Below are 13,123 nucleotides of genomic sequence, written 5' to 3' on the forward strand. Positions count from 1 at the left end.
GCCACCTCTCCATCACACTTCAGCCCCCTTGCAGTTTATAGGGGGTCTCAGAAGCTGGCAGCAGTCTCCTTTTCCCCAGCATTGGACTTCACTATCACATGACAAGGATGTTTGCAGTTCGCTAGCCTACCTCTGTTCCTAACAGTCTGGCTGTGTATTCAATGGCATAGTGACTTAAAGGGCTATTAAGAGAATCCTGGCCAAGACCAATTGACCCTGAATTAAAACAACACACTTACATTTAAGATCAAGTGCCTTATGTGGTGGCAGCAGGGAGTGCTTAATTTTGAGGATTTACAAATGCAAAGGAGTCAAGAATTGTCTGAAAGTTCCTTAACACTGATGCCATCTCAGAACGGGGGACAAGAACTTAACCAGGTGTGGGTTGGCCTAGTACAACCACCACCATTTACTGAATATGTGTGTGTCAATCTCTGTATGTATATGTTTCATTTAACCCTCATCCTATGAGGTCGGTATTAGTATCTTTTTTGGATGAGGAAAGTGAGGTACAAAGAACTGAGGTACAACTTGCTTAAGATCCCAAAGCTAGTAGGTGAGTCTCTATCTGCTATATTAAATCAGTTTTGGCTAATGTTAAAGGAAAGATGCAGTGTTGTGGTTTATTGTCACACTGGGGCCATGCAGAATTATGGTGCAGAGCAAAGTTCACTCAAGATACAAGTAGTTTTATCTGACTGCATAGCTCATCATTTTTCACTGGCATTAATTAAAACATGCTTTCAGTCCCCCAGTTGTGCCCAGTGTCAAGTGTGGACCAGCTCAACATTAAGACAGAAAACAGCCCGTGACCCTAGTATCTCAATCACCCAGACATTTTTGGGGAGGCACACTTTGCAGAGAGTGTAACACATTGATCCTTTCTTCAAAGGGGTAGATGCTCGGTGTCTGTGGTGCAGGCAAGGCCGGGAGGGGTTAGGAGTGGAAGAGACCAAACTTGGGGTAGGAGTCTCGCCTGTCAGAGTGGGAGTCAGACAGGTGAGGACTCTGAATCCTCTGGCCCTGAGAAAGCACTTCACCCGTCCGCTTCCCAGCTGCCGCACCGGTAAAGCAGGTAAAAAGGGTAGAGGTTTGCAGAGGGAGTGTCGCCCAAATCTCGCTCTCGACCCAGACACCTAAAGGCCCGAAGAGAGCACTGGAGTCCGCCAGGGTCGTCCTCCCTAGGACAGGCCCGACGTGGCCGCTTTGGGGGGGGTCGGTGCAGGTCCCCAGGGCCCCGGGCCTTGAAGCCCAGCACATCCCACGTGGGAATCCTGCAACGGTTCTTTCCCGGGTCTTCAAATGGGTCCCTGCGAGCTGGCCACGCCCCTGCGCTCGCGCTCCCGCCCCCCCAAATGTCGCGAGACATTCGTTCGCCTTACCGGCCCGGCGGCCCTCGGCGTCCAGAGCGCGCACGCAGGGCACGCACAGCCGGCGCCTGGGGGACTGCCCCGGCTGTCGGTCTCCCCGCCCCGATGGTGCAGTCTCGCGAGCGTTGGGAGTAAACAGCCCCGAATGGGGACTCAAGGCGTGTTCGCCGCGGAGGCGCCGTTATCCCGGGCCCGCCGGACCCGAGCCTGAGGCGGCCTCAGGTATGTGTGATGGCCCGCTTCCCGGAGCCGCTACCCCTCCCGACCTGCGCGGCCGCGGCGCCTTCCGGCGTGCTCGCCGCGCTCGAGGCCCCGAGGGCGGGGGGCGGCGCGGGCCCGCGCTGGGGGCGGCGGCCTCCCTGCGCCCCAGATCCTTAGGGAGAGGACGGGACAGCGCGAGGGCAGCTGGGCGAGCGGTGGAGACGCGTCTACAGGCACCCGGTGCGCCGCCTGCCCACTTGCGGGAAACGCGTGGTCTCCGCCGCTCGCCGCAGACCCAGCCCCGACTCGCGGCGGGGGTCCCCGCCTGGCCCTTTCTCCGTGTTTACACGCCTTGATAGCTTGCTCCGTCTCACCGTTGTCTTTATCTGAAATAAACAGCAGCTGAGTGAAACAACATGCCTGGCTCTGGCCCTTAGCCTCCGAGCGTACCGTAGTTCTCGGTCCGCTCCCAGAGGGGTGCCGGGAGCAGATCTTAAGTGACCTCGGTTCTTTGCCGGTCTCGGGCGCTACACGCTGCTCCGCTGGTTTTCAGAAACGCGGTGTAAGAAGCTCGTGGGCAGTTTGGGCCCGTGAGACTCTTGGGTTTACTCTCGAAACAAAAGTGCCTTTCAGACCTGTAGGATCTTACACATCGTGCATTGCCCTGTCGTGAGTGTGCTCCCGGAGACTGTTACAGATCGTCAACATATTTTCATTAAGATGTTTACCCTTTGTTTTGGCTAGAGCTCCTGAGAATCTTGGGCTGTTTGTCTATGCAAATTAAGTTAAATATTTACAGTTTAGATTGTGAAGGACACTTCCAAGTGAGAGAGAGGGGCTTAAGATCTCAGAGTTGAACTCTGGAGAATTTCATTTCCCTTTAGTCTTAACTGTGCTGGTAATAGTGCTCTAACTTCAACGTCTCAGTTTGCGAATTTGTAAAAATAAGGGGTTTGGAGAGCAGTGATTCTGCTCAACTTTTTAATCTGCAGCACCCATTTTATATATTTATACATATTAATATGAGAGCATTGTTAAAGTATAATTTACACACCATAAAATTAACCTGTTTTAAGTGTACTTATTCAGTGTTTTTTTTTTTTTAGTAAATTTATAGTACAATCATCACAACCCAGTTTTAGAACATTTCTGTCACTTCAAAAACATCCCTGGTGCCCATCTGCACTCACTACTCACTTGTAACCCCAGTTCCAGGCAACCACTAATCTACTTTGTCTCCTGAGATTTGTCTTTTCTGAATATCTAGTATATTCAGGTGAGATGATATGTGGCTGTTGTGTCTGGCTTCTTTTATTTTGCATACTGTTTTCAAAGTTTATCTCCATTGTACCAACTGTATTAATACTTCAGTCCTTTTCATGGCCCAGTAATATTCCATTGTAGGGATGTAACACATTTTGTTTATCCATTCATGTAGAGCAGTTTTTGCAGATAAAATTTGATTTTATGTTCCCATGTATGATGCAGATGGCCAGAGCCCTTTTTGTTGGGGACAGGGAGGGTGGAACTCTTGCTCACCAGATCTCTCTCTTGTGCTCCTCAAGTATCCCTTATAATCAAGAATTGGTTGTGTCTATGAAAGAAGAGACATTCTGATTTAGTGCTTGCAGAGCCTTTGAAGCACCTGCTGTCACATAGGATCAAGCAGGAGCTCTTCTAAGAGTTACCAGGTTTCTTTTTTTTTTTTTTCCCCGCATGCCCTTCCCATCCACATGTTCTTCGATTGTATTTTCCATAGGTCTGGTGGTGGATGATTCTTGTCCTGGCCACTGCCTCTTCCATTTATTGGCAGCCTCTGCAGGTGCTACAGATAATTAGAGGCTGCAGGTCTGGGAAAACCACACGTGGCTCCCAGTAGTGCCTTAAGTTGGGGTCAAGGGTGGGGGATTTGCATCTGTCTCTTTACTCCAGGAGAGAGTTTAGATCCTGGTTGTATTTTATTGGAAAAACTTGGCAATCCCAACCCTCGGTGACTTGAAATATCAAGAACGGGAGGCCAGACCTTGGTCTGTCAGTGTTGTGCCTGAGGCAGGTTAAGGAGGAGGTAGGAGGAGGCTAAAGTTGATTTCCTCTTCCCTGTGGCCTCATCACTTCTGACATGCTGCAGAAATCTGCTAACTAGGGTTATTAATCTTGACCACGTCCTTTTGCTTAAGGAAATGAGTTTAAAGTGAGAAAATACTAATCTCGTACGCAGTTGACCAGTGCTGGATGGCAGAAGGGAGAAAAGAATGAAGAGACAGGAGCAACATCTATGGCAATAAAGAACAATGCAGACCAAGATTTCTTAACTTTGGCACTCTTGACTCTTGGGGCTGAATTATTTGTGGTTTTTTTTCCTATGAAACCTACTGATGGAGAGAATGTGCCAGAATGAATGGTTCAATCAGCTTAAGAGCACACCTTTATTTTAAGATAGTGTGGTCTGGCACCTCTTAAATATTAGCCTATTAAACAATGGTAATGCAGCCAAGTATGCAGTTAGTTATGAAAATGGTGTTTTTATAGCCAAATTTTAATTGAACTGATTGGTATCCTTTCGTGGACTCAACACCATTCTGTTTTCCCTGGATCTAGTTCAGTAAAGGTTTATTACAAAGCAAGGCACAGCTGCATAATTAGATGACTGTTGGGTGATACAAGTAATTTCCTCTCACCTGAATTGTGTTCTTTTGTTTTTGTGGGGGAGGTAATTAGGTATGTATTTATTTAGTTAGTTTAATGGAGATATTGGAGATTGAACCCAGGACCTCATGCACACTAAGCACATGCTTTACCACTGAGCTATACCCTGCCCCTTGAATTGTGTTCTTTAATTATTTGCACAAAAAAAAAAAAATCTTCAAATGTATTTCAGCTACACTAGAATCATAATCTTAGTGATACTGTTTTATAATGCAAAGTAGAAGATTCTCAGTGCTGCAAGGAGTGTTAGCTGTCCTTGGACCAGTTGCTTGCCCAAGTAATACATCTTCTCTGCTTTGTCTCGCCTTTATACATCTCATTAAATCTTACTCCTGGCATTCTATTATTTGAACTGTTTATTTTACACTTATTGTTTATTGCCAAATATTTTTTATTGCACCTGTATTAGAGGCATAATTATACTTCTTTATGGAAAATACATATTTTTGTAAATACCATCTTTTAAGGTGTGCATTTGTATGGAAGGGTAACCAGGTCTTCTGCATAAAGAATTTATAGAAATGAAATCCAGGAGACACTAAGTGGATCCAGTCACAGCCCTAACTAGGCCCTGTAAGTGACATTACAAATGATAAACCTCTTCAGAATGAACTAGCTAAAAGCATATACTTAAGCTAGAAGGTAGACAGATTTTTGAAAACAATTTCTAGGAAATAGATCCCTTTTAAGCTCTGCTTTGTGTACAAATAAATTTTTAACATATTTTGACTCTTTGTGCCACTGTCTAACAAGAAAATTTTTCTATAAAATTTATTTTAAAAGGTTTGTTAAAGTATTTGTTTTATCTAATTTAAATGTAATATATGCTCTTTGTAAAAAGGTAAATGAATAGAATTAAGAAACTAACTGCCTGTGATCATGACATTGAAAGCTAGAATCACTGGTACCATTTTACATCTTTTTATATTCTTTTTCCCCCGTCCATATAAATACATATTTAAAAACAAAATTTGGATCACACTGTACATGAATTGTCTTACTTAATATTTCATTAGCATTTCCCCCATATTCTTTGGGAAATATATTAGTTTTCTATTGCTGTAACAAATTTCTACCAACTTAGTGGCTTAAAACAACATGAATTTGGGGGGAAGGGTATAGGTCAGTGGTAGAGTGCATGCTTAGCATGCACAAGGTCGTGGGTTAAATAAATGACCCCCCCCCAACAAAACAACACAAGTTTATTGTCTTGCAGTTTTGGAGGTCAGTAGTCTGAAATCAGTCTCACTGGGCTAAAGTTAAGGTATTGGCTTCATTCCTTCTGGAAGTTCCGGGGGGAGAACCTATTTCTTTCCCTTTTTAAGTGTCTGGAGGCACCGGCATCCTTTGGCTCCTGACCTCTACCTTGTCTCACTTGAGCCTTGTGATTCCATCATCACATCTCCTGCCTCCACTTACAAAGGCTCTTGTAATTACAGTGGACTGGACAATCAGGGTATTCTCCTCATCTCGACACCCTTAGTTTAGTTACACCTGCAGAGGCCCTTTGGCCATATAAAGTAACATTTACAGGTTTTGGAGATGAGAATGTGGACCTCTTTTGGGGACCATTATTCAGCCTTCCAAAGGAGCATATTTGAAATTGCTGCATTGCATTCCACTGTAAGGGTGAACCGTAATTATTCAGCTAGTCCACTATTGCTTTTACTTATTTATTTTTTCTTAGTATTTGTGAGAATGCATTTTTTTAATATACATATTTTTATTGAAATATAGTCAGTTTACAGTGTTGTGTCAATTTCTGGTGTGCAGCACAATGTTCCTGTCATACATGAGCATATATATATTTCTTTTCATGTTCTTTTTCACCCTAAGTTACTACAAGATATTGAATACAGTTCCTTGTGCTGTACAGTGTGAACTCCTGGTTTATCTATTTTATATATAGTAGTTAGTATCTACAAATCTTGAACTCCCAATTTATCCCTTTCCCCCTTCCCCCCACGCCAGTAACCGTAAGTTTGTTTTCTGTGCCTGAATCTGTTTCTGTTTTGTAAAAGGTTCCTTTGTCTTTTTTTTTTTTTTAAAGATTCCACATATGAGTGATATATGTTATTTTTTTTCTCTTCCTGGCTTACTTCACTTAGAATGACATTCTCCAGATCCATCCATGTTGCTGCAAATGGCATTATTTGATTATTTTTTATGGCCAAGTAATATTCCATTGTATAAATATACCACAGCTTCTTTATCCAGTCATCTGTTGATGGACATTTAGGTTGTTTCCGTGTCTTGGCTATTGTAAATAGTGCTGCTGTGAACATTGGAGTGCATGTATCTTTTCCAGATAGAGTTCCCTCCAGATAAATACCCAGGAAGTGGAATTGCTGGATCATATGGTAGGTCTATTTTTAGTTTTTTTGGTTTTGCATAATGGCTGCACCAAACTACATTCCCACCAGCAGTGTAGGAGGGTTCCCTTTTCTCCACACCTTCTCCAGTATTTATCGTTCATGGACCTTTGAATGATGGCCGTCCTGACTGGTGTGAGGTGATGCCTCATTGTAGTTTTGATTTGCATTTCTCTGATCATCAGCGATATTGACCATTTTTTCATGTGCCTGTTGGCCAATTGTATGTCTTCACTGGAGAATTACTTGTTTAGGTACTCTGCCCATTTTTGGATTGGGTTGTTTGGTTTTTTGTTATTAAGTTGTATGAGCTGTTTATATATTCTAGAAATAAGCCTTTGTCAGTTGCATCATTTGCAAATATTTTCTTCTATTCCATAGGTTATCATTTTGTTTTGCTTATGGTTTCCTTTGCTGTGCAAAAGCTTATAAGTTTAATGAGGTCCCATTTGTTAATTTTTGCTCTTATTTCTATTGCTTGGGCAGACTGCCCTGGGAGAACATTGCTGAGATTTATGTCATAGAATGTTTTGCTTATGTTTTCTTCTAAGAGGTTTATAGTGTCTTGTCTTACGTTTAAATCTTTATGCCATTTTGAGTTGATTTTTATGCATGGTATGAGGGAGTGTTCTAATTTCATTGATTTACATGCAGCTGTCCAGTTTTCCCAACACCATTTGCTGAAGAGACTGTCTTTTCTCCACTGTATATTCTTCCTTCCTTTGTCAAAAGATTAATTGACCAAAAGTTTGTGGGTTTATTTCTGGGCTCTCCCTATTGCTTTTAGATGGTCTCTAATTTTTACCAGTTAAAATCCCTGAACATTAATCTTTGTGTACTTTCAGATTCATACTTCTATGGAATGAATTTTGCAGGGAGATTTTAGGAAAGTGGGATAACCTAGCTCTTAAGAGTGTCTCTCCTGGAGCCAGACTACCCAAGTTCTCAGCCCAGCTTTCCCACTTCCTGGCCGTGTGGCTCCAGGCAACTGACAGAGCCATCCTGCGTCTCAGTTTTCTCATCTGAAAATTGGGTAGGAACAGGTTGTGAGCATTAAGTGGGTTAATATATGCAAATTACTTAGAATAATGCCTGCCACATGATAAATGCTCAGTGTCAGTTACTGTTATTATTGAATATATTAGACTAGAAGATTTTTTCATTCACATGTTGGCAAGTTACCATTCTAAAAGGTTATAATTTTTACATTCACTAGCAACATATGAGAGTAGTTTTTATTGGGTTGAATTCTTAAACAAGATTTTATTTTATACTGGGTGTCTCAGTTTTTGTCTGTCAAAACATTATTTTTATACTGTAAATTATAGAGAGAACTGGGGTTAATTTTAGCAGCCATTTACTTTCTCAATTCCACAGTTCCTTAGAATGAGAAATACTTTTCGTCTGATTTTTTAATCCCCTTGTTTTGTTTTGTTTTTTTTTTGAGGGGGGAGGTAATTAGGTTCATTCATATATTTATTTTTAGAGGAGGTACTGGGGATTGAACCCAGGACCTTGTGCATGCTAAGCATGCTCTCTGCCGCTTGTGCTATACCCTCCTGCCGAGAAATACTTTTAATTTGACTTGACTAGCTCTGTCCATCATTTGGGATGTTTGGATGTCATTCTGTTTGACAGTTGATGCTGTCAGTCTGTTTGACAAGGTCTGTGGTCTGGTTATGCACACAGTGGTCCGCGCAGAGTCTCAGAGAAGAGGCTTATAACTGCGCCCACTCCACCATCACATTTAGTACTTCCACCCTTCTGAGGGCAATCCCAGCAACTGAGAATAATTATAGGACTTTTTTACTTTTTTTTTTTTTCATATTTTGGAAACCATGTCAACCTACCAGAAAGGGTCCAAGAACAGTACAAACCCTTTTTTCCTCTGAACCATTTGAAATTAAGTTGCCCATTGTCCCCAGATATCTTAATGGACATTTCCTGCAAGCAAGGAGCCTGGTTTCTTCTAGTGGAGAATAGTATTAAGAAAACCAGTTCTGGGCACCAAGGGGGCTCCCTCCCGGTGGGATGTCACTGCCCCATGTCCTTTTAGTAGACAGAGCTGGGAAATACATGTGTGTGTGTTTGTGTGAATGTGTGTACCCAGATTTGCATGTGTTTATGTCTACTCTGTCTGTGTTGAAAACCTTGAGATCATACCAGTGTTTCCAATTTCATTCTGATCCTGCGTTGTTCATCCAGGTTTTTTCCCCCTTTCATTTTTGTGACTTCCTTCTCTGATAGTGAGAAAGCTGCTTTCCACTGTCCGCAGAATATTGATTTGATCAAATCAGTGTCCCTTTGTCACTGCTGGCACCTCACTCAGCTCTGACACCCCTCTCAGCCTCCATCCCTCCCCACTGGGCCACTGCGGCTCTCCCACCAAACCTTACTTCTGGTCCTCGACTGCATTATTCAGAAAAGGAAGAAGAAAGGAAAAGTTAAAACACTTTTTATAAAGAGTGTTTTTCTTTTCATGTGTGTTTGTGTCTGTGTTTACATACTCTTTGCTTATCTTATTCTTGTTCCTACTTATCTCTTTGTCACTAGATGGTGAGCCTGTCTTGGAGAAAATGGTCTCCAGGTCTGCACTGTGTGGTGAGAGCCAGGAAGGACCCCTGTGGACACGGTGAAGGGAAGCCTTCAGAGCCCCCGCGGAGGAGTCCGTGGGAACTGGCTGTCTTTAAAACAAACAGGCCAAGGGCATAGAGGTCGGTAGCCGGTGGCCGGTCTGGTGACCCCAGTGCCCACATCATCACTCACCAGCCTATAGCTCCCTGGTGGCGTTTTTGTTTTCCTTAATGCAAATTTGTACTTTAAAGCCTTCTTCTTCTGGGATTGGGAATCTGTAGAAAGCTCAGTGTCTGTTGTCATAATTTTTATGAGCCATACCTCTTTAAAAAGAGCGTCTTAGAACCCAGATTTTAGTTCACCCTTAAAAAACATAAGCAGGTTAGCCAGATCCACACAAACCAGGGAGTGTTGCCTTGTCCTTGTCAACCTACTCCTCCCTGTGGGAATTCTCTACCCGAGATGGCTTCTTTCCAGCCCCTGGAGGTTTGGAGACTAGAGCAGGCTGGCTTCACCAGTGCTGCCCTTTGGTGGACGGTTCAGTGACCTTTTAATTACTAAACCAGTGACCATCTTTCATTATGGAAATTCTTTTTCACTGATTTTGAGGTTCTTTTGACCTCCCTGTTCCTTCTGCCCTGAGCCGTGCCCTCCCAGCTCTAATGTTCATCCTCAATTTCTCCTGTTCAGAACTCAGGTCCTATTAGTGTTTCCCAAACCAGCTTTTTCTGCAGCCTTTTCCATCCCATTTAGGGGCAGATGCCATCAGTCTTCGAGCAAGAGGCCTTGGTGTCATCCCTGGCTCCTCCCCTGCACGCCCCCGCATCTGGTGGTCAGCAGAGTCTATCTTCACCTCCACCTTCACCTTCGTCATGGGACCACCTTCATCGTCTTGGACCCGGCCACCATCTTTGCAGGAGCCTTCCAGTTGGTTCCCCGCTGCTGCCTGTGCCCCCTTCCACGTGGCAGCCAGGGTGAGCCGGCTGGTGAGGCTTTTCTGCTGGGATCATGCTTTCCTTGCTGTTCACAACCCTGCCAGGTCAGACTCCACTTGAGCCCGCTGCCGTCCTCCTCAGGCTGTCCTGGGAAGATGTGCAACCCGGCACCTGTGTCTGTCCCTCCTCTGCCTCATCCTCCCCTGCGCCCACTTAGCCGTCAGTGTTTGGGATCGGCCTCTTTGCAGGATGGCACCTGCAGGGCTGTGTCCTTCTCTTAGTAACCTTTGTTTCCTCTGTGGCACCCGGCAGCATCTTAAACTTGGTTAGTACTCTGTAAACCTGTGTGAGTTAATGAATAAATTAAGGTATAGTCTTCTTTTCAAAAAACCTAAAAAGTTTTCCTATTCTTTCTGGAAGAGAACTGATTACCTTAGGCATTTTAAAATTTAAAAACCCCTAATCTGTTCTTTCCATTTTTCTTCTGAAATCAGGCTCCTGCTTCAGCTGTAAGAGAACACGAGCCGTCTCCCCTCTCAGGCTCAGTGTAAGTTCACGGTCTTGAGCTGTGTGTGTGGGTTAATTTGACACAGGTTTAGTTAAAGTTGATCTAACCCACCTTAGGTCTAAGATTTGCTAACTAACGTGACTTGCTAATATTTGGGTTCTGTCTAGCCCAAATGTGTCATAGATCCTTTAGCATGAGGCAGAGGAGGTTTTTTTCTTTATTAAAAAAATTTTGCCTTCATTGAGTGAGAAACCTGTTTAAATCTTCTACCCGTAAGTTCATTTCCTGTAACATGTGAGAGCTCTTATCACTAGTGATTAGCCATCTCATCTTTGACCTATAACACTGTAATTAAGTCAGGTATATGCCGCATAGAACTGTGTCCTGTGGTACCGTCGCTGTGGGGATCCAGTATGAACTGGGAGACCATGGATCTCTCCCGGGCGGAGTGCTGTAAGACAGTTTGGAGTGGCTGTTGGCATCTCCTGTTGCTTTTCTTCCGTCTTTCTGTTCTGGTCTTTGTTTTTCACTTCTCTGTTCATATGATTGGTATTCTCATTGTTCTACGTGTGGCTATGGAAATTCTTTTAATATTTCATTTCTATCTGATGAACTCTGTTCCATCATCCTTGGTCTCCAGTTCAGAGAGCGGCCTGCTTTTCAGGATCGTTTGTGATTATAATGATGAATGTCCTAGTTAATTAGACTTCAAAAATGGGTTAGACACTCTAAACCCTTGCTTTATACTTTATCAGAGTTTTCCTGTTTATAGAAGCACACATGAATAGTTCCAGAAACCACAGATTCCTTGGTGCTTTCAGGTACCAGTTTCTGCCAGGTGAATGGGACGGGCATACCTCTCTTGAAAGGGAGCTAACTCCTTGTCCTTAGTGTTTCCTTTGTAGAAACAAGTAGCAATGGAAGGCCTGTTGCCTCGCTGGTCTGCCTCCCCCTTGGTGGGTGATTTATGTTTCTGGTGTGACATGTGCAACTCATTTTTCTGGGGGTGCTACAGCCTGCATTGTTTTTTTCCTGCTGCTGTACTCGTCATTGTGAAGACTTACCATTTTTCCTACCATTCAGATATTTTGAAAGGTATCTGTGCCCGCAAGTAATTTAATACTCAAATGACATTTTTCTTTGGCAATAGCTTTTATCTCACCAATGGTCCTTTCATAACACTTCCAGTAAGAAGGGATAATCTGGTTTGATAGCATGTTTAGAGGGTTAAAATCTTTAAGTTGAAGGTTCAGCTAAAATAAATTTCATGACAATAAAAACTTTTCTGTGCTCTTTTCAGAGTTGGCAGGAAATATTTCAAAACCTGAAAAGGTGTAGTGTGAGTAATTTGAGAGTCCAGAGTCTCTTAAAGAAGCTGGTAAGTATGAGTTGTATGGAAATTAGTTTGTTCTTAGGTGTTAATTTTACAGTGGATAGTCAGGATGTGTACCAATCTTTTGCCTGAAAAATTGGTGAAATTTATGGGGAATTAAAGTGCTAACTGGATTAATGCCCTAGAGATGAAGAGTTGCAAATGGTAGGAAAATGCAGAATCTGAAGTAGAAGTAAAGGATCGTAAGCAAAGGGTCGTGATTCCTCCTCCTTTTTTGGATGCTCAGGGCCAGTATGCCTAATATTCCTGGGGTTGTTATCCGTATTTTTCTCATTTATTTTATCTTTTTTTGTTTTTGAAGCTGCTTTAGAACTTTTTTTCTCCTGAAAGAAGTGAAGAGTAACTAAATAAAAATGAAATAAGGTGTTTCATGGTTGCACCACAGTTTGCTTTGTCTTAGAGCTGGTTTATGTTTTTGACCCTCTTATCTAAATTGCAGGATGACTGCGTCCTCCCGGGCTCTGTCGCTGTGCTGCTGATGCCTCTGTGCGCTTGTGTTGTTTTGTAGACTGGCTCTCAGTGATTGCTCATCCCTGCTGGACTTTGGTTCTGTGGTGCAGATGGAGTGTAGGACTCGGGTGTCTGGGCCAGAGTGAGTGAAGCCTGAGGTTCAAGATGGAGAAGAAACGAAGAAAGAAATGAAAGCCTCTTTCCAGGCCAAGGCACAAAAGGCCATGAAATTTAACTTTTATTTACATTGGACAAGACTGTAAAATGGCTGATTAGTAATGTTTCAGCTTTTAGCTGAAACAAAAATTAACTTATAATCAAGGAAGAAAAAAGTGCGATTTGAATTTATGTGATTTTATGACCCTATTCACTGATGACCATGAAGCTTGTCAACATCTGGCTGCTTCTGCTGGTGGTGTTGCTCTGTGGGAAGAAACATCTGGGGGACAGACTGGAAAAGAAATCATTTGAAAAGGCCCCGTGCCCTGGCTGTTCCCACCTGACTTTGAAGGTGGAGTTCTCCTCAACGGTTGTGGAATATGGTAATGGTATTATTTTAAATGTTAGGGACCTCCGCCCAGATGCGTTTTCCAGACTTACTGTAAACATTAGCT

General features: G+C 43.2%; 1 protein-coding gene across 6 annotated transcripts in view; it reads left to right on the top strand.

Moving 5' to 3' along the window:
- Positions 1-1,425: 1,425 nt before the first annotated feature.
- Positions 1,426-13,123, top strand: part of MBTPS1 (membrane bound transcription factor peptidase, site 1) — a 47,295-nt gene continuing 35,597 nt past the window's right edge. For 2 of the 6 annotated variants that reach the window (XM_064488923.1, XM_064488928.1), the window contains exons 1-3: positions 10,687-10,705; positions 11,967-12,044; positions 12,568-13,051. In XM_064488923.1, coding sequence (XP_064344993.1) covers positions 12,883-13,051 — 169 coding nt within the window. In that variant the 5' untranslated portion in view covers positions 10,687-10,705; positions 11,967-12,044; positions 12,568-12,882. Of the gene's footprint in view, positions 1,593-10,686; positions 10,706-11,966; positions 12,045-12,498; positions 13,052-13,123 lie in introns of those variants that run through there. The other 4 variants (XM_064488926.1, XM_064488924.1, XM_064488927.1 and 1 more) reach the window with 4 other exon arrangements.

This window comes from Camelus dromedarius, chromosome 9, assembly GCF_036321535.1.
Source record: "Camelus dromedarius isolate mCamDro1 chromosome 9, mCamDro1.pat, whole genome shotgun sequence".
Taxonomy (NCBI): domain Eukaryota; kingdom Metazoa; phylum Chordata; class Mammalia; order Artiodactyla; family Camelidae; genus Camelus; species Camelus dromedarius.